The sequence below is a fragment of the Sardina pilchardus genome, chromosome 8, assembly GCF_963854185.1.
Source record: "Sardina pilchardus chromosome 8, fSarPil1.1, whole genome shotgun sequence".
Lineage (NCBI taxonomy): Eukaryota > Metazoa > Chordata > Actinopteri > Clupeiformes > Clupeidae > Sardina > Sardina pilchardus.
The window spans coordinates 5,124,724-5,150,001 of NC_085001.1; the positions used below are offsets into that span (position 1 = coordinate 5,124,724).

Sequence of the window (25,278 nt, forward strand, 5' to 3'; positions counted from 1 at the left end):
TGTACATGTCCTGGAACGCTCAGATTCACACACACACAAACACACACACAAGAGTTATTCTTCTGTGCCGTGCTGCAGAGATGCATAAATATGAAGGTTTACTGAGCACCATGTGCCAACACGCCGCTCCCTGACCACCTGTCAGGAGGTGTGTGTGTGTGTGTGTGTGTGTGTGTGTGTGTGTGTGTGTGTGATGATGGGGCAGGTAGGCAGGCGGCCGGGCGGGGAGGGACATCACTGCCCATACGCTGCCCTACTCACACCAATGCAGCTAAACTCCAGGCTGCCCAACGCAGCAGCAACTGAGAGACACAGTTTCATGTCTTTGCACAAATAAAGACCCCCCCACCATGATGGCCAAGCCCCAGAACTCAACTCCGTATGCTGCGTGTGTGAGCCACATGATCTCTGGTGCGGGTCTTGTGCTCGTCCCTGACCACAGCCATATTGGTCTCAGTGGAAGCGAGTTGAAAATAAATAAGAAGATGGATGTCGTTCTTGACCGACCTCCAAAATCCACGACCTGGTGAGTCCAAAATGAAGGCATGAGGTTGGCAGGCGCTCGTCGTTATTCTAGCGTATGTGGCTCTGAAGCCTCCCATCCACAGTCTGTCCATGAGCACAGCACACTCGGCACTGGGAGCACTGGCCTCTACTCCACACAGTCCACACCAAACGTCAATACTCAGTGGACAGTACTGGGGGACAGCAATGGCCTCAATCTGCTATAAGTTCAAGAGAGGTAACTCTGCCAGTGAGGTGAGGTCACCTCAGTCCATCAGTAAATGGGTAACGACGTGAAAAGCTGTCAAACACCTGCTCCAGACGGACATCTCTAATGGATCCGACTATTAGAGTTCACTCAAATACAATATTGCGCTGTTTTCTTGCCATCTAAGAAAACTATGTGGCCATTAAAAGCCTCCATGGATTTGCATGCGACTCTGCTACTGCACTCAAGGAGCAACATTATGCCTTGAATAGGCTACTTTAACGGCGGCCTCCAGGGGCATATTTAATACAGTTAACTGCTATCAGAGCCATTACCCTATTATTACGGGGTACTCATTCATGGAGAAATGCCGTACATGGACAGCAAGGCAGCTCCTGTAAGCAGTCTCTGACTGACTTTTCTGTGCTGCAGCGAGCGACTTCCCATCACACACACACACACACACACACACACACACACACACACACACACACACACACACACACACACACACACACACACACACACACACACACACACACACACACACACACACACACACACACACACACACACACACACACACAGCATCAGGCCTGTTTAGCTTCAGATGAGAAGCAGTGATAGCGCAGGTATCTGGTATGCAGAGCAGGGAGATGTGGAACACATGCAAAGCAGCAGAGCAGGAAGATGGGAGTGCATCTGCAATAAGGAAATGCAATGCAACATGTGGACTACTTAGCTGAATGGAGATGGATACGGATACGGATACGGACAGAGACAGATACATTCCAATGGGTTTAAAATGTAAATGTAGCCATTCTGCTCATGTCCATTATTTTAAGGGCACAAGGCAGGGTTGGCAGGCCATATAACCGCACATCTCCATAAGCCTACAGAGCCCTGGGGCTATTCCAAGCATGTGGTCTAACAAACCTGGGTTAAGTTCACTAGACAGGGATAGGGAAAACATGGAGGTGTTTGGTCGCTTCTAACTTCATCTCTGTTTGGATCCTAATGAATGAACTGGGCTAGCTAAGTGCTATCAAAGTTGCGCCGCGCACCAGAGCCAGTGATTGCACACATTGAAACGTGAGAGGTATGCATCAACTCATCAACTTCACACAGTGGCCAATCAACAACCAAGCCTATTCAACATCATGAAGCATGACGCAGGATATAGTTGGCCGGCGGCAGAGGCGAACGCGCCGCATGTTGTACCCACTGATCTATAAAGAATACCTGGATAGACTATCTCATTGTTGCTGACCCATCAACAATGAAGCCAATGGAACTGTCCCAAGTGGTCCCATAATGGCGGCGTGGTGTTCCAATTCCATTGTTGCAGAACGGCAACATTCTTTTACTGTCTTTTACTGTCTATGGATTCCTATGGCAAGTGGTCCTATAATGGCCGCCGCCATGTAGGCTTCAGAATTTTGACGTAGATGCTCTATCCAGGTATTCTTTATAGATCAGTGGTTGTACCCAGGATCCATAAAGGCCCTTCCTCACGATATCACACGCGGCGCCAGCAGCCGAAGTGCCTAAATGCCAAAGCAACAACAGCAGACCCACCATCAAAGCATTCTTAGTGTGCCAAAAACAGCACCCACAGAGCTGCCTTTGTGAGCATTTCATTGGGGTGGTCAAACACGCACCTACCTTCCTTGGTCAGAGTTTTACTGAGTTGGGCCCACGGCACCTCCAGAAGGGTTAATAGTAGTGTCTGGCACCCCAGACCCACCCATCCTCACACTCACCATGGATTCTGCATCAACAAATTCTTCCATCGTTTTGTCTTTGTTGCTTTGGCCGTTAATGATCCGATCAGCAACAGGACCAGACAAACCAGAAAATAATTCTGCTGCACAGTGCACAGTCTTTCTGGAACTGCAAAAACACAACCCTGTTCTCCCCACACACACACACACACACACACACACTGCGGCTGGCCACAGAGGGGATCAATGTAGCGCTGACTCAGTCCGTCATGGCGGGCGGCGGGCGGCGGGCGAGCAGCACTGCCGGCCCCAGCGGAACCTGTGCCATCCAAACCGCCTCTCTCCAGTGGTGCGCTGTGCCACACAAGCCAGGGAGGAGAAGAGGGGCTGTGGGTGGTGTTGACCCGGGCACAGTGCCACAGAGGCGAGAGAGGAGAAGAGGGGTGTGGTGCTGGTGCTGGTGCTGGTGTTGACCCAGGCACAGTGCCACCCTGCCCCCCCCCCCGGCCCCCCAGGGCTCTGGGCAGGGGCTGTCTGCTGGCAGCGCTCTGGTGCCGGAGTTCTCTTGGGTTCAGACGGCACGGCAGCGCCTGCCCTCCACCCATGCCATGCCATGCTGCCAACTGCTCTGCCAGGGCCCAGGTGCCAACAGCTCAGTCAGCACTGCACTGCAGACAGCACTGGCTCTGCCCATGGCCCCAGACTCACCAGGAGTTTAGGCTACATCAACACCACTCTCCTTTCGTTTGAAACCGCTCATCTATTCTCCTTCTGGGGCTTTCCAGCTCCTGAAACGGGAACAATGTGAAACCGATATCGGCCCCGTATTCATCTCAATACTTCGGCTTTGTGTTTTTAATGTGGGCAGTGAATCTGCAAACATCTGAAAACGATGATGTACAAACCTAGGATCCCTTTTTGATTTGTTGATTTGCTTTGTTTTTTCCTGTTTACATTGTAGTGTATGTTGTGTGTGGTGTCTTAAGCTGCTGGGACCTTGAATTTCCCCTTGGGGATCAATAAAGTATCTATCTATCTACTGTATCTATCTATCTATCTTTTTGACAGGACCATGTTAGTCTGATACTTCTCCACTCTCCATGACTCACTTCCCCTACTAGCCTGCCAGCGGAGAATGCAACATGGAGACCCAAACACTTTACTGGCTTTACTGGCCTCGCTGTCTTTGGTAGCATCTGTAATGCAGTACTGTTCTTCATTTTACAGTGCCGACAAGAGTGTGAATGGTCAAGTGATTTCTGCAAATGGTCAAGTGATCTACAGTTCAGGTCCCCCGCCCCTACTGTATGATTGGGAAATCACACACATGTGTGTGGGTGGACACTCTGCATGGCCTCAGTGTCTTGTGTGCCACGGTGTTGGCTTATTAATCACATACTGTAGGCTACACCATCAAGAACTAGAGAATGTAATTCCAAGGAAATGACGAGTGCATGAAAATGCAAAAATGTACAGATAAATCATGTAGATATGGTTACTAAGGTGTTGCTAGGGTAGACATGGTGGTTTCATAGTTTTTGAAAGTTGATAGTGCGAAGATAGACAGTTTGAAATTGAATTAGCAAACCTGATTACCAGATTAGCTAACCTAACTATGTTAACGAGGTTGATTAGCTAACTTAGTTGATGATTTCTAGCAGTTATGCTAAAAATGCTAACTATGCTAACAATGCTAACTATGTTAACAATGCTTAACCAGGTTGATTAGCTAACTTAGCTAATGATTTCTAGCAGTCATGTTAAAAATGCTAACAATGCTAACCATGCTAACTAGCTAACTTGCTAGTGATGACTTTTATTTTGAAACATTTGTTGCTAGGGTATCCATGGTGGCTACTATCAGGAATAAAGAAGTTACTGCAGTATAATCATATTGGTTGCTATAGAAACTGTCATAAACGCTTAATTTTAATGGTTGCTATGTTGGTTGCTAGGTACATAGTGGTTTCATATAGTTGACTGGAGGCATAGTTGATGATAACTGACAGTTGGAATGGTTGAACAGTTAAATAGTTGAGTAGTTTCAATGGTTAAATGATTTCATAGTGTTTTATTGCAGTGAGGACTTTTATTTTGAAACAGTTGTGGACAGAGGAAACAGGATATGTAGTCTTCAGAGAGATTGTATGCTTAAAGCCTGAGAGAGAGAGAGCTGCTGCAGCTGGCCTGGCCACCTGGCAGAAGATTCTAATTGCCCTATTATGATGTCATAATCACAATGTTAAGTCTATGGGGAAATTGTCATTTTAATTAATTAATAGTTCAAAAAGTATAAAAGTTACAAAGTTGAAAAATACAAAGCCCGGATGGCCTAAGTAAGACCTACGCAACGCAGTTTGAATGAAGTTTCTACGTTAAACGGTTGAGGCTCCATTAAGTGCGTTAGAAGAAGAATAATAACTAGAAATGCAATTCCAAGGAATTACCAGTGCGTGAAAATGCAAAAATAGATAGACAATGTAGATATGGTTACTAAGGTGTAGCTAGGGTAAACATGGTGGTTGCATAGTTTACAGAGAGTTGATAGTGTGAAGGTAGACAGTTTAAAGATGAAACATTCCAGCTCTAACTTAATTAATGATTTCATGTTAAAATGTTGATTAGCTAACTTAGGTAATGATTTCTAGCAGTTACGCTAAAAATGCTAATTATGCTAACAATGCTAACTTTATTAACAATGCTAACCAGGTTGATTAGCTAACTTAACCGATGATTTCTAGCAGTAATGCTAAAATGCTAACTATACTAACAATGCTAAATTTGCTAATAATGCTAACCAGGTTGATTAGCTAACTTAGTTGATGATTTTTTGCAGTTATGCTAAAAATGCTACCTATGCTAACAATGCTAACTATGCTAACCATGCTAACTAGCTAACTTGCTAGTGAGGACTTTTATTTTGAAACATTTGTTGCTAGGGTATCCATGGTGGCCACTATCAAGAAACAAGAAGTTACTGCAGTATAATCATGTTGGTTGCTATGGAAACGGTCATAAACACTTAATTTTAATGGTTGCTATGTTGGTTGCTAGGTACATGTAGGTTTCATGTAGTTGACTGGAGGCATAGTGGATGATAACTGACAGTTGGAATGGTTGAACAGTTCAATAGTTGAGTAGTTTCAATGGTTAAATGATTTAATAGTGTATTATTGTATTACGGACATATTTAACATCTCTCTCTCTCAAGCTATAGTACCCAGATGCTTCAAAACGTCTGTTATAGTTCCGGTGGCCAAGAAGGCTGCAGTGTCTTGTCTGAACGACTATCGTCCTGTAGCACTGACCTCAACTGTGATGAAGTGTTTTGAACGGCTAGTCAAACCACTCATCACTTCCTGCCTGCCTGCCTCACTGGATCCACATCAGTTTGCCTATCGTCCAAACCGCTCCACTGAGGATGCCATATCTACCACCGTGCATACTACTCTCACCCATCTTGAACGGAGAAACACCTACGTCAGAATCCTATATGTTGATTTTAGCTCTGCGTTCAATACCATCATTCCACAGACACTGGTGGACAAACTTCTTCTTCTTGGCCTCAATCCCACTCTCTGTAACTGGATACTGGACTTCCTAACGGAGAGACCACAGTCTGTCCGTGTGGGAAAAAACACCTCAAAATCCATCACCCTGAGCACAGGTTCTCCCCAGGGGTGTGTGCTCAGCCCTCTGCTGTACACACTACTGACCCATGACTGTGTGCCGAGGCACAAGGACAATCTGATCGTCAAGTTTGCAGATGACACAACAATCGTGGGTCTCATTCATAGGAATGATGAGTCCAGGTACAGGGAGGAGGTCAACCTCTTTGAGAGCTGGTGTAGAGTGAACAATCTGGTGCTAAATGTGGATAAGACCAAGGAGATGATCATCGATTTCCGAAGATCTCAACCAAAGCACACACCCCTCTGCATCAGTGAACGGGAGGTGGACAGGGTAGAGAACATCAAGTTCCTGGGCCTCCAGATCTCTGACAATCTCTCATGGGCGAAGAACACTTCAGGGTTAGTGAAGAGGGCCCACCAGAGACTGTATTTCCTGAGGAAACTGAAACAGGCCTCACTTCATACCAACATCCTCACATCATTCTACAGGGGAGCAGTGGAGAGTGTATTGACCTATGCAGTCTCCACCTGGTTCTCCAGCTGCAGTGTGGCAGATAAGAAGGCCCTGCAGAGAGTTGTGAGGTCAGCGGAAAAGGTCATAGGAGTCTCGCTTCCCTCTGTCCAGGACCTCTTTCTGAGCCGCTGCAGAAATAGAGCTCTGAACATTGCAAAGGACCTTACACACCCTCTCAATGTCTTTCTTAAACTGCTTCCCTCCCAGAGGCGCTACCGGAGCATAACATGCACCACCACTAGGCTACTGAACAGCTTTTTGCCCCAAGCTGTCCGGCTGCTAAATATGGCTATGAAATGAGCAATTAGAATTAGGATATTTACATTTAGGGAAGTAATTGTATTTTTATACTTATTTTATACTATTTATATATTTTTTTTTAAGTGCAACTCAATACTAAGGTGGATATGTATGTGTGTGTAATGTGTATGAATGATGTATGGATCTTGGAGAAACGCTTTTTCGTTGTGTTTTTACCTTGGTAATGAACAGAATGACAATAAATCTAAATCTGATCTGATCTGATCTTATTGCAGTGAGGACTTTTATTTTGAAACAGTTGTGGACAGAGGAAACAGTTAACAGGATATGTAGTCTTCTGAGAGACTGTATGCTTAAAGCCAGAGAAACTGACAGTTGGTGCCCAGGTGGCCGGCCACCTGGCGTAAGATTCTAATTGCTGCCGTGATGTCATAATGAGCAATGTTAAGTCTATGGGGGAAATTGTAATAGTTTTTAACTAATAGTTTAAAAAGTATAAAGTTACAAAGTTGAAAAATACAAAGCCCACATCGCGTAAGTAAGACCTACGCGGCAAAATTTGAATGGAGTTTCTACGTTAAGCGGTTGAAGCTGAATTGCGTGCGTTAGAAGAAGAAGAAGAAGACCGAGGAAGAACAGTACAGTGCATTTTCATGCACTGTAATAAGAAGTTTTGGAAGAACAGTACAGTGCATTTTCATGCACTGTAATAAGAAAAAGCCTAGGAAGAACAGTACAGTGCATTTTCATGCACTGTAATAAGAAAAAGCCTAGGAAGAACAGTACAGTGCATTTTCATGCACTGTAAAAATAAGAATAATTTGGATAACAGTTGCACTCTAATAAATGTGAATATCATACCGCCTAGTTGCCTGTAAAAACTGCACCAAATAGTTAACTCAATGGCTCTACCACTTCTTTGATGCTATAACTTCCAGTGGGTAAGCTAATGGGTTCTTGCAATATCTTTCTGAAAGTGTTTTGTTTCGGCTTTGCCTTTTTTGTGAAGGTGGCTGTGATGTTGTGCGTGGGCATAGATGCATGTATGTTCCAGAATATATGGAACGTTCGCTCTCTTAGTGGAAGAACACTAGCCTACAGTGGGTATAGTAAGTATTCACACCCATGCTAAAGTTGACTAAAAAGAGGAATATAAAATCTTCTTTTGAGGATTGATTGTAATGCCTTAATTCAAAAAATGAGTAAAAATAAAACCGCTGAGGACACTAATTTTCTTTGTGATTGAAGAATGTATCGTAAATAGATAAATGTTCTTCCTTAAATACAGGTTGCATAAGTATTCAACCCCTATGTTAAATTCCCATAGGAGCAGGAGGATTTTTTTATATGTTTTTATTTTTAAAGGCCAGCTATTTCATGGATCCAGGATATTATGCATCCTGATAAAGTTCCCTTGGCCTTTGGAATTAAAATAGCCCCACATCATCACACACCCTTCACCATAGCTAGAGATTGGCATGGTGCTTTTTACAGTTAGCCAATTAGCCTGTTTGATGCTCATTGAGCTCAATGCAAATCAAACAGGCTAATAGGCTAACTGGAAAAAGCACCATGCCAATCTCTATCTATGGTGAAGGGTATGTGATGATGTGGGGCTATTTTAATTCCAAAGGCCAAGGGAACTTTATCAGGATGCATAATATCCTGGATCCATGAAATAGCTGGCCTTTATATGTAATAAAAACATATAAAAAATCCTCCTGCTCCTATGGGAATTTAACATAGGGGTTGAATACTTATGCAACCTGTATTTAAGGAAGAACATTTATCTATTTACGATACATTCTTCAATCACAAAGAAAATTAGTGTCCTCAGCGGTTTTATTTTTACTCATTTTTTGAATTAAGGCATTACAATCAATTCTCAAAAGATGATTTTATATTCCTCTTTTTAGTCAACTTTAGCATGGGTGTGAATACTTACTATACCCACTGTATGAACTGAGCACCAGCAAGAACCAAGAACGTATTACGTAACACTTTTCAGACATCTCACATTGTATTCACAGGCCTTTCCCAACACAGCTTTACACAGCACTAGTCTTTGCTGGATGTGACTGTATACTGTATGTGGGTGCATGTTATGCACTGCAAAAAACTGCTTGCCTAATAAAATCTAACCAAGTGTTTTTAATCTTATATTAAGATAAATAAACTAGTTGGTATTGTTTTCAGTACAAAGACACTTACCTAGTGCTTTCTTTTGAAATCATTTGACTTTGAATTCATTTTGATCATAGACTCCTTAAAATAAGTCAAAGTCTTCTAAAATTAAGAGAAATTATCTTTTGAGAGAGCGTAAGGAAAGTATACTTAAAACAATACCAAATAGATTTTTTGATGTTAATATAAGATAATTACACTTGGTTAGATTTCATCTTTTGCAGTTTGGAGGTTTGTAGAAGCGGGCGGTGCACTGACCCGGTGTGTCTTGCTGTTGGCGTAGAGGTAGGCCAGCCGGTACAGGCTCTTGTAGTGCTGTGGGAAGCGGCCGAGGCAGAGGAAGAGCGCGCGGATGGACAGGTCCACCAGCAGGTGGTGCTGTTCGGTGCGGCCCGCGGGCAGGCTCTTGGGCACCTCCGGGAGCTCCTGCGGCGCTGGCGGCTCCGCCCGACGCTTGCTCTCGCTGGGCGGGGTGGGCGGCGTGGTCTGCGTCGGCTTCTGATTGGGCGCGGCGGCAGACGTCGGCGTGACTGCGGTGGCGGGGGTGGCGATGGCGGTGGCGGTGGTGGGGGTCGAGGGCGTCTGGGCGAAGAGCTCGGCGGGAGGCTTGGGGCCGCAGGTCTCCGGCGAGGTGACGGACAGCGTGTCGGAGGACTCCTGCGTGGTGGTGTCGTCCTGCGACGGCAGGGTTGGCCTCACCTCCATGGGCTTCTCTTGGAGGGAACCTGCCAAACACATCAAGTGAGGGATAATCAACGACGCGCCGGGCGTTTATAGGAAAATAATGCACGTTCGAAGTGGTAATAAGGTCCCGAGGACGCAGACGGATTATTTTGCATTATTTTCCTATAAACGCACGGCGCGGAGTTGATTATCCCGCTTATACCGCTGTCTTAGATACAACGTTGTTTTTGCCGTTACATTCACATTGGCGAATTAATATTCAAGTGTGACAAGCCCCCAAAAAAGGACCTACTTCATTGCCATGCGTATATCGAAAAATAATGCACGTTCCAAATAGCGCATCACAATAGGAAATTTGACCAAGCAGTGGTATAATCTTTTACACGTTTCTCACAGGCAAAACCTGTGGTTCTGGCCAGAGGTTATTTATAAGCCAATAGTTGTACACCATTTACTTCCATTTGTCTCATTGGAAATTGGGTGGAAATCCTTGCTTAGAGACTAGTACCAGAGAGGGACATATTGTTGCCATAAGGAGTGCATGTGAACTTGATGGCAAAGCATTTCTAAGGTCCATCTCACCAGGTCTCTCTCAGAGGGGAAATCCACATCTTTAGCTGTGCCAGATATTGGCTCTCATTAGGAGCTTTAAATGGCTCAGTTTACAGCAGAGGCTGTTATATAACCAATACTGCATATGCAAAAGCTTTCTAGAGTCAAGAATGAGAGCTCTTTTTGAGCTGGAAAGAAGTATCATGATATTTTGCTGAGTAAATTGTATTGATAAAAAAACATTTTACATGTTTATATTATTTTCTTTCTTTGGCTTGCAAAGAAAGTTAAATAAAAAATAAATCAACTAATCAACTTGTTGGACCGATTTGAAGAAAAACATTGGCCCGCACTTGCTGCGAATGCTCCAAATGTTCCAGTGTTTTTGTGAGACTGTGACAAACAAGTCTGAAGCGAGGCCTGCCCAACATGATGGCTGTGAGCCTCCGGCCTGGACCATCCCAGACGCTCCATCAATGTCTGACATGTCATGAATATTCCAATTAGTTTGTACGAGGAGATGTGTGAGGAACAAATACCAACTGATCAAGCCAAATGTCTTGTGAGTAACTTTGCTTGTGGGCAGCATAAAGTTAATAGCGGTCTTCTGACAGGACGTTGATATTAGAATTAGTGTTACCGAAGGATAACTATGTTTCATCTGTAGAGGTAATGTAATGCATTTTTTATAATGCATCTTTTATTTCACAAGAGCAAAAGCCCTGAATATAACACAGACAAAAAAAAAAACAGACAGGGCAGATAATTACCTGGATCTTCAACCAGGGCCGGCCCTTCCTTCATCTGGGGGTTTGTGTCCTCTGAGAACGTACTACATTTCCCAGAGTCCACCTTCTGACTGCTGTCCTGGGAGCTGGTGGGGTCCAAGAACACGTCCTGGAGGGAGTTGGAGTCTGAGAGCAGCTGGGTCACACTGTCCTGGCTGTGGTCTGAGGTGGAGAGCATACACACACACACAAGATCATGAGAGCCAGCTGACCACTCTGCTCGGCTCACAGATACCCCTTTTCCACCGATGCGGTTCTGGTGCTGGTTCGGAGCCAGTGCCAAGTCTGGAACCGGTTCTTTGCTTTTCCACACAAAATAACCTGGCTCTGGGCCAGGAAAACTGGTTCCAACTCAGCACCAACTTTGAGCTGGACCAGAGATAAGAACCAGTTACGTCAGCAAATCAGAAGCTTGCATTGTCCACAGAGGCGGGAAAAAAATCTGAAAACAATGGCGGCAGCTCTAGGGGTCTAACTGGAAATATTCAATGTGAATAAAGGTTTCTTGACCACTTTTAATGGCTAATTTTGATACGGTTTATTGTTTATATGCGACACAAATGTGTCCCGGACACACAGATCATTGCAGGTTGCTGTAAGCTCCCGAACGGTAAAGTTAGCTTGTTAGCTTGTTGACCAAAACATAGCAACCTAGCATGCTGATACAGTGTTTCTGGTCAGGCTAACGTTAGCAGCAAAAAAAGCAGCGTAGTATGGTCATAACCATAACAACGGGTAATCAAGTGCTAATGTTGGCTAACATGCTTTTCTAGCGACTGCAATAAATACACATGCAACATAGGGCACGTCCGGTTTTATTCCACAAATGGATACAGTGATACAGCTGAACTCTCGAGACATTTGAGCTTTTTGTGCTCAAAGTTAATCGTAATAAGTTTTTCCTCCACATCTCCATTTCTGCTGGTTGTTTTGGGATACAAAAGCGCACGTAAACAGTGACTTAGCGACGCAGCACTACTCTGGAACTCAGTCTGTGGAAAAGCGAGCTGGTTCTTGAATAATCGGCAGGTAGCACCAGCACCGAACTGGCACTAGCACCAGCCCGGAACCAGCACCTGGTTCGTGGCGGTGGAAAGGGGGTAAGAGTGGCCCACCTGCATGGCTTCCTTCAGCAGATGGCGTGTGTGTGGACACAACTCCACCCGAGTCGCGGCCACAACACAACACAACACCAGACCCACGACACCGACATCACCAAACCTCGCTGTTCGCGCTGCGCTGAGTCATGGCGTGAACAGCACCCGTCACCACGGTGGCGACACAGAAACTAGAGTGCAGCCAAGAGCGTGACTCAGCCCTTTTTACTGACGAGAGAAAGCAACTGCTTCTGGAGCACCAGGGGTGAGAGGAGACTGATTAACAAGTCATCAAGGTACTCCACCTTCACAGTGGAGTAGGGGGGTGTGGGGAGGGGGGTGGAGTGGGGGGGGGGGGGGGGGGGAGAAGGTCAGGGGCTTTCTGAACGCAGACAGACGGATCTATAATTGTGCCCAGTGCCAACTCAGAGCTCTGATCTAAGCAAGTAGGTGAGCTTTGAGTAACTCCGGTACGATGCACTCCTCTTGTCCCTCAAGAGCCACCGTCCTTCACGTTCAAGTACTGCCTATAATCCAGCAGACCTTGAGGAGTTGTCAAGGAGATGTTTAAGTGGACGTGGTGCATAAATGCGCAGAATAATTACATTCTTCCCCTGATGGCCAATAAAAAGGGCTCGCTTTACAAATACTGGGAAGAAACCATGGAAATCTCTTGAAAGACTCAATGTTTGAAAACAACATCTGAGAATAAAATGTACCACAAAGTACTGAATACTGAAGCAATATATCATCAGCCTGCTTCTGCCTGAGGGACCGTGAGTATAGCAAATGAAACAGGCCCACTCCCATAAGCTGTGCTCAGTGTGCATGACCCTACAGTACATCTCCTCTCTTCAACCAAGTGCTCCCCTAAAACAACCCCCCAGGTGTGCACCATGCTGGAAGACCTTACCCAAACCCTGCTTCACAAGACTGACATGACCTAAGAGTCTAAGACTAACATGACCTAAGAGTCTAAGACTAACATGTCAATCCAGTTACTGTCAATGTCACGTTGTAGCCATTACGATCAGTATCCGGTGATCCAACAGTATTGCGTCATCATATTCTTAAGTATCACCACCGCATGGCATCTAAAATTCAGAAGGGCCCCTGACAATTCCCAGTAATGGCCGTAATTCTGACATTGTCGATTCCCTGGATATCAGATGTCATGACATGACCTTCTCTTATGGTTCGGCTTTGCAAGTCTGAAAAAGCAGAGTGCAGGTGAAGCTTCGAGGCGCCAGCCACAGTGTTTGGGGCAAAAGAGTGAGTTAGCACAATACAAGGCATCCGCCCCACCGTTAGTGCAGGGTGCTTCACCACCACCCCCACCCGCCCCACCGTTAGTGCAGGGTGCTTCACCACCACCCCCACCCGCCCCACCGTTAGTGCAGGGTGCTTCACCACCACAACCATCACCCCCGCTCAGCAGGAGGCCATGTCAGCAACCCCATCCAATGCAGCCTCAGCACAATACCGCAGCCTTCTGCAGACAACCACATCAGCAACAGGGGCAACAAGCTTGGGTTGCTGTTGCTTGTGCATGGGTGTGTAGGTGTGTGGGTGTGTTTATTTGTGTGTATATTTGTGTGTGTATTTGTGTGTGTGTGTGTGTGTGTGTGTGTGTGTGTGTGTGTGTGTGTGTGTGTGTGTGTGTGTGTGAGTGAGAGAGAGAAAGAGAAAGTGTCTTTTTTCACCCTCTCAGTCTGTGTAATAAGAACACAGGGGAATTCTAAAAGATCTAATTAGTGAAACGCTGGCAAGCCTTTTTTAAAGTGATGGATCAGTTGAGAGCCAGATTGCTCATCCCCGTTTTTTTTTTTTGTAAGCCAAAATGCATGGGCCAGGCAAGAGGTAAGCGCTGTCTGTGACTGCATTGCAGGAGAACCACAGAATATGGACTTGATACATCATTGCTTTCCAGTATCAAGCAGAAAAGGACACAATTCAGACACTTATCACGAGGACTAAATCATTACATGGTTAGAAGGACTGATTTTGCAGTAGCAGAACATACATCATTTGATTTTCAAGCAACTCCATAGGATAATTAAGCACAACAACATACAGTAGCTCTGCACATGACAAACATGCATGACCTTAGCTAAGCTGAAGCTAAAGCTAAAGCTAAAGCTAAGCTAAATCAAATGAAGGAAAGTATAGCAGGTCCTTTTATGCTGGAGGGGCTGGGAGTGGGTGGGTGCCGTACCAGTGACGGGCGTCATCTGTAACGCTGTAGGCACGTAGAGGCAGTAGTCATGGCCATGAGACTGCAGCGCTGTTGAGGAGACCATGACATCGCTTACAAACACACACACATTAGCAGCAGCAGGGACAGCCCCTCACACACACGCCGTCTCGCCCGCTCGGCTCGGCTCGCTCACTCGCTCGCCGTCAAGCTGAGCGAGGAACTGTTGGGCGTCCATCAATTCCACACAAATCATGGTGATCGGAGCAGTTAGGAGAACCAACAGACCTGCTGCAAACACACACTGGACTTCTGCCTTTTTGGGCCATTTGGGACTTCTGCCTTTTTGATTTACTTGATGATACTGCGTAAAAAAAATTAAATGTTTTTTGGTATATTCATTCAAAGCATGACTTGTCTTTTATAGTCATAGTCTGGTCATGCTGATGAGGTGTTTACATGGTGTTTGGGTTTCTGCCCGACAGAAGCGGAGGTTTGCAGAAGGTCTGTTGAAGAATTCCACAGGGACTCACACACAAGCACTCAGCAACTCCCAATTCATTTCAACGTTACACAGCTTGAGCTTTTGGGCCGCGAAAACGACACACCAAACTGACGAGACAGAAAAAATCCCACACAGACGGCAGAGGACAGGGTGCACTGTTGGATTCTGGGTTTGCCAAATTAGCCACATTATTTGCCCCCCCTGGCAGGGAAAATCTCCAACTGTCATGCATTCGTAAATAAAATGACAAAAGCAGGTGTCAGAAGCAAGCAGGCAGATAGGTAGCAGGCAGGTAGGTAGGTAGGCAGGTAGGCAGGTAGGTAGGAAGGATGGACTCCGGAACAATAGACAGGCAAATAGTGGCAACATGAGCAATATGGCTGCAGTCATTTCACACGTACACACACACACACACACACACACACACACACGGAACATTTAAAAAAACCTTTAGTGAGTTACTTAGCTTGTGACTCAACATGCTTTCAAGCAACTTCCTGCCATTGCCTGCTTTCTGAATGGGGGCCGTGGTGACTAACGTAAGTGGCCCGCTGGAAGGTAATGCAAAATGCATTAAAGAGACTACCTAGATAGGGTTAAGCGGACTCCCAAGTGTTGGTCTGTGGAAAGAAAGACCATCCTAATGAATGGGCACAAACTTAAAGGGATAGTTCGGATTTTAAGACACGAAGTTGTATGGGTTCCCTGTCAGCAACGTAGTGCATCAGCACTGACTTACCCCCGACAGCGTCCTGTGAGCCGAGATCCAGCCGGTTTTGATCGTTTTTGATGCCGGACTATTTTCTTCAGCAAGTCTCTGGGGTCACGAAAGTAAAGTGTTTTTCTTCTCAAAACCATATGCGTTCAACAGAGTGATATATTTGCACCACAAAAACGTTGTCCAGCTGTCAGTAGCGCGCAGTGATAGGAATCGCGAAAAATAAGTAAGTGATAACGAGGTTTGAATTTTTCCTGGACAACGTTTTTGTGGTGCAAATACATCACTCTGTTGAACGCATATGGTTTTGAGAAGAAAAACACTTTAGTTTCGTGACCCCAGAAACTTGCCGGACTACTTTCTTCAGCATCAAAAACGATCTAAAACCGGCTGGATCTCGGCTCACAGGACGCTGTCGGGGGTAAGTCAGTGCTGATGCACTACGTTGCTGACAGGGAACCCATACAACTTCGTGTCTTAAAATCCGAACTATCCCTTTAAGCCTCATACCAGAATGCAATAAGTGCTTTTTACAAACATAGCAATTTCAAAAAGCAGCTTCCACTATAATGAGCTTTCCATCTCTTATTCACAAGTTAAATCAGTATATTTGAACTATTCTCAGAAACACAATCAGATTCGACTCTGTTCTGAGTTTTGGCTTGTTCCTGCTTTAAGCTTTACTCTTGAAAACATCCTTCACAATTTTCCACAAACAGTGGATCAGACACACAAAGTGTTTCCAGAACGGTTGTGTTTAAACGGCTACATCAGACAGTCACTTCAACTGGTGTTTACCTCTTCTGTCCCTTGGTAACCCAAAGCACTGTGGCTGTTTCAGGTCTCAGCAGGGCCCTTACTTACCTGACTGAACTGCCCCTGACTGGTTAAGTCTGGTGTGCATCAAGACCTCAGAGGCATCTGGACGTACTGTAAATGAACCCTAAGGCTCTTAACTCTGGTGCAACGCATCAAATGACAACATTTATGCTTGAAATTGCACACGGTCCCTAACAAATGAAATGAATAAACAAAAAGAAATAATAAAACACACACTAGAGCTGGACTGGCAAGCACTGTCTAACGCTGTGAACATTTCGACCACAACCCCCCCCCCCCCACCCCCCTCGTCTTCGCATGGAAAACAAAGGTGAGAAAAGACAGACCCAGCAGCGAGCTGGAGAGGCGGTGGGTGTGGAGAGGGGGGGGGGGGGGGGGGGTGGTTCTCACTGCCTGCATCCCCCCCAGTCAGGGTAGACCAGGGGAAGCCTTGCGCACTGACATTTGCATCTGAGTGCGTTTTTGAGTGGCTGCCAGTGGCAGTGAGACGCGGCAACAGGAGGTGACGTCAGCTCCTCAGCTGTGGGCGCCAGCAGTTAACGGCACACAGGGGACTGGAGAGAGAGAGCGCTGGTCACATGATGCTATGAGGAGCCAAAGGGCCATACAGCCATAGAGCCATAGAGCCTGCTACGTGCTCTCTGTTAAAGGGGCCCTATGAGCCTATTTCACAAGATGTCGCCACTGTGTAAACTAACTTCCTCTGGAACAGCTCAGTCTATAGGAAAGACAGAAACAGGAAGATGTTTTACCCTGCCAATTAAGGCATCATTAACATCAACTAGGCCAGGCACCTGAACACTGTGAAATTGGCTCATTATGCTTTCACCATTTCTTCCCTTTTCCTCTAGTGGTCTATGTAGCGTTTTAGTGCGTGCGTGTAAATGGTCAGCAAAGTTACAATGCTGGGATAAGCTAGAGGAAGTGACACACTCCCATACAAGCCAGTTTTCCCAACTGCCTGAAACACATTGCTCCTGGTGGTCCTCTAACTAGCCGTTCTGCCAGTGAACTCAAAAATACTACATATACGCATATAAATAAACATAAATAAGGCCATATTCCGACATTGTCTGTATTATCTTCTGTAAATGGGAAATAAAGTGTCTTGTGAGATAAAGTGTCAGCAGTACAATGACTAGACGGAAAGGCCCTTCAGCCATTTCTGCTGCTGCATTATCCTGTCCTGTCTGAGCAAAATGAGATGAACACAGTTCTATGAATTGTGACCGCTGCATACAACAGTCACTGCATTTCCAAGAAAGATGAAGTCTATTAGCGAGCATAACAAAGTCTATTCTATTATTAATATCCAGCGCTTCACATCAAAGCAGCTCTGTATTGTGACCAGCAGAGCAGAGCCAATGTGTGTCAGCTTTTTCCAACTCGGACTGGATAGAGGGGGTGGGTGGGTTGGGGGGGGGGGGGATCATTTCAGAATACAGACAATGTACAGCTGTCTGCAGACCAACTTTTCCACACAGCAGGGGGAGGGGGGCAATTTAATGTAATTACAATCAATTAGCAAAACCCAAGCCGGCAGCCAAGTTATTTTCAGGACAAACATTTTGCTGCCAATTTAACTGAATCTGAACTGGAAACAACAATTGTGTTGGGCAGTCTGTCTAAGTGCTGGGCTTGCATTCAAAAGAGCTCCACGAATGTAGATAGAGGCCACTAGAAACCCAGCAGAGCTCCATGACTGTAGATAGAGGCCACTAGAAACCCAGCAGAGCTCCCACTGGACTGCACAGGCTCCTCTGAGCTCATGTTCGCCTCTCCTGCTTCTACTGCCTCTCCTCCTTCTACTGCCTCTCCTGCTTCTACTGCCCCGGTGTGCCCATGGCAGCTGTAGAGATGCAGCAGGCTGTGCTTCTACTGCCCCGGTGTGCCCATGGCAGCTGTAGAGATGCAGCAGGCTGTGCTTCTACTGCCCCGGTGTGCCCATGGCAGCTGTAGAGATGCAGTAGGCTGTGCTTCTAGGACAAATGGCAGCTATAGAGATGCAGAAGGCTATATTTATATGACAAATGGCAGAAGACTGACTGCTGAGGAAGCAAACAGTCAGGAAGCAGGCATAACAGCGCATACACACACACACACACACACACACAGGTGCCGCCCACGCTGTAGCTCAGTGCCAACCTGTCAGCAGTGGCAGCCTGCACACTCTCTCTTCCTCTCTCTCCCCCTCTCTCTCCCCCCCCCCGTCTCTCTGAGGTGAGCTGGCCCCGAGATGACAGGCGCCCTGAGGCACAGCTCTCCTCTGCTTCTCCTCTGGTCTCTGACCGCAGGCCAGCACGGGAGCACCCGGCGCCAGACGAGGCCAGTGCCTGTCCACATCTCTTAGGGGACACCTCCTAATCCGCCAAGCCCCATATAGCAGGACCTCCAGCAGCCACAACTCTCCAAAAGGGCACCCCCACGCCAGGATGGCTGTGCCCGACTCCCATGAACACCCTAACGAGGGGGGCACCCCATCGCAGCGGTACCGTCAGCATATCTGTGGTCTCAGTGCCCGACGGGGAGCAGGGTTTGAGTCCAGCTGGAGGCCATTTCCTAAACCCACTGCCCAATTTGTCTCCCCCACTCGCTCTTCTGTCACCTCTAGTCTTGTCTGATGATGGCTAAACAGCTCATAAATAGCACTTGTAGAAAAAGAGAAACCGTAACCGTGTGGAGGAGGGGGAAAGGCAGAGGAGCTCACACATTCACACAGCACTGGAAGCCATATTGCCCACTTGCCCACGGCCCTGTCTCCCCGCGCAATCCGGGGTGTGGGGGCGGGTCAGGGGGGTCGGGGGGGGGAGGGGGGCGAAGGGGGGGGTCAGTACTGGATTCAAAGCCATTAGCACCATGATGACTACTCTTCATCACCACCATCACCATCATTAACATCATCACCATCATCCCCAAACAAAATCACCGTCATACACCTCCACCCTGATCTCCATCAATACTACCATCATCGGCAAGTGATCTGCATTAGCGCTATCGTTATCGTTAGCATTATCGCTATGGTTGTGGTTTGGGGTTAGCACTCCACCCCCCCAGCGTGCCTGCTCTCCCATGGTGGAGGGGGCCCACACCCAGAGAGGGGACGATGACAATCTAGGGTATTTCGTCCAGAGGCGGTATTACGTGCCTACGTCACCACAGTTGAGATTTTTAAAACAAATCTTTTTGATGGAAACGTGGTGCTAAATTCCCAGCTCTGTTCTAGAATCTTTGCTGCTATTACTTCAATGACTTTACGTTGTGGTTGCTAGGTAACAGTAAACAAACCAAAAGATCGTAATTTTTGATTTTGCTTACAAATGGACGGTTTTACCCGTTCACCGAACAAAGTTTATGAGAATTTAGCACTACGTTTCCATCAAAAAGACTTGTTTTAAAAATCTCAACTTGTTAGATTTAGGACTTCGGTAAGCCATCTCCTGTCGTCAGTGTATGCTTCGGCAACGAGGACGCGCATCACTGTGGTGACGTAGGCACGTAATACCGCCTCCGTGGCGAAATACCCTAGATTTTCATCGTCCCACCCAGAGAGTGGTTAGGACTGGGACTGTACCATCTCCCGTGGTGGAAGGGGCCCACACCCAGAGAGTGGTTAGGACTGGGACTGTACCATCTCCCTGCTGCTGCTGCTGCTGCCGCTGCTGTTGCTGCTCCTGCCTCTGCCTCTGGCTTTTACGTTTGGCGTAATCGTGATCCACCGGAGTGGCCGTGTACGGCGGTGAGGTCAGACCTTGCGCACTGGACGGGAGCGAGGTGGTGGTGGCGGTGGTGGCGGTGGTACCGGCTGCGGCGGAGGAGGTCACCGTCACCCCTGCTGCTGCTGCCGCCGCTACCGATGAGGAGGACGGCAGGCCCGTGCCCATGGAGGAGCGGGAGTCGTCGTCGTTCAGGGAGAGGGTCTTGTCCCTGGAACCAATAGAGAGAGAGAGAGAGAGAGAGATAGATAGATAGATAGATACTTTATTGATCCCCAAGGGGAAATCCAAGGTCCCAGCAGCTTAAGACACCACACACAACGTACACTACAATGCAAACAGGAAAATACAAAGCAAATCAACAAATCAACATGACTAAAAGAGCAGTAAAATACTAGAGATGGACACCACTACAGTGAACTGGGGTGGAAGATACACTGGACACAGAAAAGATAGAGACCTTCTTCCCCATGTATACAGCCTAACTCCTTTTCATTCAAATCAAAGAAGATACACAAAAGATACAAATTTTGTTAAATCCGCTGCTTAAATGTTGCATGGGATAGTCCAGTGTGCGGCGTGAGAGATCATCAGGTGTGCCATGTGCTCTTCACTTAATCGGCCCAAAAACATTTATTCAGTTGTTGCAAATAGTAGGCTATGCCGTTGTTGAGCGTCTGTGCCTTTTAGTGTGACTTGTTAAGTAAATGAATACTCATTGTCAGTGGGTAGCGGTAGGTAGCAAAATAATGACCTTAGTTAAGCGGTGCGTACGAGAAGTGGCAAGGAAAAGTCAATATGTAAGGGATAATCAACGACGCGGTGTGCGTTTTATAGGAAAATAATGCACGTTCGAAGTGGTAATAAGGTCCCAACGCCGCAGGCGGTGTGTCTGTGTGTGTGTGTGTGTGTGTGTGTGTGTGAGACAGAATGAGTGAGAGAGCGATAGCTAGACTGACTTGTCGCTGGTTTTGGGCATGCTCTTCTCTTCCCCACGGGCAAACGGCCCCACGGCGCGCGTGTGTGTGTGTGTGTGTGTGTGTGTGTGTGAGACAGAATGAGTGAGAGAGCGATAGCTAGACTGACTTGTCGCTGGTTTTGGGCATGCTCTTCTCTTCCCCGCGGGCAAACGGCCCCACGGCGCGCGTGTGTGTGTGTGTGTGTGTGTGTGTGTGTGAGACAGAATGAGTGAGAGAGCGATAGCTAGACTGACTTGTCGCTGGTTTTGGGCATGCTCTTCTCTTCCCCACGGCGCGTGTGTGTGTGTGTGTGTGTGTGTGTGTGTGAGACAGAATGAGTGAGAGAGCGATAGCTAGACTGACTTGTCGCTGGTTTTGGGCATGCTCTTCTCTTCCCCACGGGCAAACGGCCCCACGGCGCGCGTGTGTGTGTGTGTGTGTGTGTATGTGTGAGACAGAATGAGTGAGAGAGCGATAGCTAGACTGACTTGTCGCTGGTTTTGGGCATGCTCTTCTCTTCCCCACGGCGCGTGTGTGTGTGTGTGTGTGTGTGTGTGTGTGAGACAGAATGAGTGAGAGAGCGATAGCTAGACTGACTTGTCGCTGGTTTTGGGCATGCTCTTCTCTTCCCCACGGCCAAACGGCCCCACGGCGCGCGCGTGTGTGTGTGTGTGTGTGTGTGAGACAGAATGAGTGAGAGAGCGATAGCTAGACTGACTTGTCGCTGGTTTTGGGCATGCTCTTCTCTTCCCCACGGCCAAACGGCCCCACGGCGCGCGTGTGTGTGTGTGTGTGTGTGTGTGTGTGAGACAGAATGAGTGAGAGAGCGATAGGTACACTGACTTGTCGCTGGTTTTGGGCATGCTCTTCTCTTCCCCACGGGCAAACGGCCCCACGGCGCGCGTGTGTGTGTGTGTGTGTGTGTGTGAGACAGAATGAGTGAGAGAGCGATAGCTAGACTGACTTGTCGCTGGTTTTGGGCATGCTCTTCTCTTCCCCACGGCGCGTGTGTGTGTGTGTGTGTGTGTGTGTGTGTGTGAGACAGAATGAGTGAGAGAGCGATAGCTAGACTGACTTGTCGCTGGTTTTGGGCATGCTCTTCTCTTCCCCACGGCGCGTGTGTGTGTGTGTGTGTGTGTGTGTGTGTGTGAGACAGAATGAGTGAGTGAGCGATAGCTAGACTGACTTGTCGCTGGTTTTGGGCATGCTCTTCTCTTCCCCACGGGCAAACGGCCCCACGGCGCGCGTGTGTGTGTGTGTGTGTGTGTGTGTGAGACAGAATGAGTGAGAGAGCGATAGCTAGACTGACTTGTCGCTGGTTTTGGGCATGCTCTTCTCTTCCCCACGGGCAAACGGCCCCACGGCGCGCGTGTGTGTGTGTGTGTGTGTGTGTATGTGTGAGACAGAATGAGTGAGTGAGCGATAGCTAGACTGACTTGTCGCTGGTTTTGGGCATGCTCTTCTCTTCCCCACGGCCAAACGGCCCCACGGCGCGCGTGTGTGTGTGTGTGTGTGTGTATGTGTGAGACAGAATGAGTGAGAGAGCGATAGCTAGACTGACTTGTCGCTGGTTTTGGGCATGCTCTTCTCTTCCCCACGGGCAAACGGCCCCACGGCGCGCGCGTGTGTGTGTGTGTGTGTGTGTGTGTGTGTGTGAGACAGAATGAGTGAGAGAGCGATAGCTAGACTGACTTGTCGCTGGTTTTGGGCATGCTCTTCTCTTCCCCACGGGCAAACGGCCCCACGGCGCGCGCGTGTGTGTGTGTGTGTGTGTGTGTGTGTGTGTGTGTGTGTGAGACAGAATGAGTGAGAGAGCGATAGCTAGACTGACTTGTCGCTGGTTTTGGGCATGCTCTTCTCTTCCCCACGGCCAAACGGCCCCACGGCGCGCGTGTGTGTGTGTGTGTGTGTGTGAGAGACAGAATGAGTGAGTGAGCGATAGCTACACTGACTTGTCGCTGGTTTTGGGCATGCTCTTCTCTTCCCCACGGCCAAACGGCCCCACGGCGCGCGTGTGTGTGTGTGTGTGTGTGTGTGAGACAGAATGAGTGAGTGAGCGATAGCTACACTGACTTGTCGCTGGTTTTGGGCATGCTCTTCTCTTCCCCACGGGCAAACGGCCCCACGGCGCGCGCGTGTGTGTGTGTGTGTGTGTGTGTGTGTGTGTGAGACAGAATGAGTGAGAGAGCGATAGCTAGACTGACTTGTCGCTGGTTTTGGGCATGCTCTTCTCTTCCCCACGGGCAAACGGCCCCACGGCGCGCGTGTGTGTGTGTGTGTGTGTGTGTGAGACAGAATGAGTGAGAGAGCGATAGCTAGACTGACTTGTCGCTGGTTTTGGGCATGCTCTTCTCTTCCCCACGGGCAAACGGCCCCACGGCGGCCTCGGCCAGCATGCCGAAGAACAGCTGGAAGTCCAGCTCCTCCTCCCCCTCCTTCTGCTCCTGGGCCCTCTCGTCCTCCAGCAGCTTCAGGATGGTGGCACTGAGCCGGAAGTGCAGCTGAGACCAGATGAGAGGAGAGAGGAGAGGGAAAGGGAGGACAAGAGGAGAGAGGGAGAGAGACAGAGGAGAGACAGAGCAAGAGAGAGGGAGAGAGATAGAGGAGAGGGAGGACAAGAGAAAAGAGGGTAAGAGACAGAGGAGAAGGAGAGCAAGAGGAGAGAGGTAGAGAGATAGAGGAGAGGGAGGACAAGAGGAGAGAGGGAGAGAGACAGAGGAGAGGGAGAGCAAGAGGAGAGAGGGAGAGAGGGAAAGAGACAAACAGGAGAGCAATCAGAGAGTGAAGATGTACAGCACAATAGAAAAGTCCTTAAATACAAGAATTGATATCATACAAGAGTTCTGAGTTGATTATAGTAGCTGTGCGGAGTGAGACTAATCAACTTAAACTTCATTCATTAAAGTGTGAAAAGCATCAAACATCACATCAATCATCATCATCAATATTAGAGCATTCAAAAACAGATTTGAAACCACAAGGAATAAAATCCCAACTCAATTATAAAGAAGAAAACTTTCTTCTACACAAACAAACTCCTACATATACTCGTGCAGCTCATCTATGAGCCACTGCTCAGCGTGCATATGAGAAGACCAGGGCCTACCTCCAGGGCCTCCATGGCCAGGTCAGGGGGGTTGTGGTAGTGGATCTTACGGGGGTACCGGGCAGCCTCCTCGTGGAGGTAGTGGGCCGACTGACACAAGAAGTGGAGGGTACAATGAGTTGAGTCACAAACAGCACGTCATCAGCACCTCTAACCCATACCAATGCCCTTCACACAGCTACACCATGGAGACAGGGTCACACAGCTACACCATGGAGACAAGGTCAAGACCTACTAAAGAGGGTCTCCGGGCTGGGGAGAGAACAGACTCCTCACTTTCGGCCTACTTTCAACAATATCTCTGCTTGTTGAACCAAGAGCGTGTGTCAGTTTGTTGAACCAAGAAGGTGGAATTACCTGGTCCAGTATATGGGTGGAGGAATCCATTAAAGTGTACTCACAAAACAAACTAGTCCATCACTGCTTATAAACTGTAAAGGCCCGTTCACACCAAGAACGATAACTATAAAAAAATATCGCTCTCGTTAATATGAATGACAACGTTCACACTTAAACTATAACGATAACGACATGAAGAACGATATCGTTGTTGATCACTTTCAGAGCGATTTTGAGAAAGATGAAAAGCTAACAGCCAATCAGAACCCATGATATTCTAGCCATCACATTCATTAACATGAGGAGAGACTTTTCTTATCGTTGGCCAGTGTGGACGCTTTTATCGTTATGGTTATAGTTCTAGTTATCATTATCGTTATCGTTCTTGGTGTGAACGGCCCTTAACTCTGAGTTTACCACACGAGTCAGCAAATTGGGGCAGCCGTGGTGTACTGGTTAGCGCATCGGGCTTGTAACCGGAGGGTTGCCGGTTCAATCCCCGACCAGTCCACCACGGCTGAAGTGCCCTTGAGCAAGGCACCTAACCCCTCACTGCTCCCCGAGCGCCGCTGGTTGGGCAGGCAGCTCACTGCTCTGGGTTAGTGTGTGATTCACCTCACTGTGTGTTCACTGTGTGCTGTGTGTTCACTAATTCGGTTAAATTGGGTTAAATGCAGAGAACTGAATTTCCCTCACGGGATCAAAAAAGTATATATTCTATTCTTTTCTTTTCTAATTGCTGCCTTTTGGTGCAAG

General features: G+C 47.5%; 1 protein-coding gene across 1 annotated transcript in view; it reads right to left on the minus strand.

The window, feature by feature from the left end:
• The window catches only part of cabin1 (calcineurin binding protein 1), a 64,910-nt gene that overhangs the window by 22,529 nt on the left and 17,103 nt on the right, over window positions 1-25,278 (minus strand). The window contains 6 exon segments of the mRNA XM_062543830.1: window positions 9,286-9,752; window positions 11,034-11,213; window positions 14,364-14,432; window positions 20,034-20,329; window positions 23,403-23,578; window positions 24,184-24,273. Of these exon segments, the coding sequence (XP_062399814.1) occupies window positions 9,286-9,752; window positions 11,034-11,213; window positions 14,364-14,432; window positions 20,034-20,329; window positions 23,403-23,578; window positions 24,184-24,273 (1,278 nt within the window).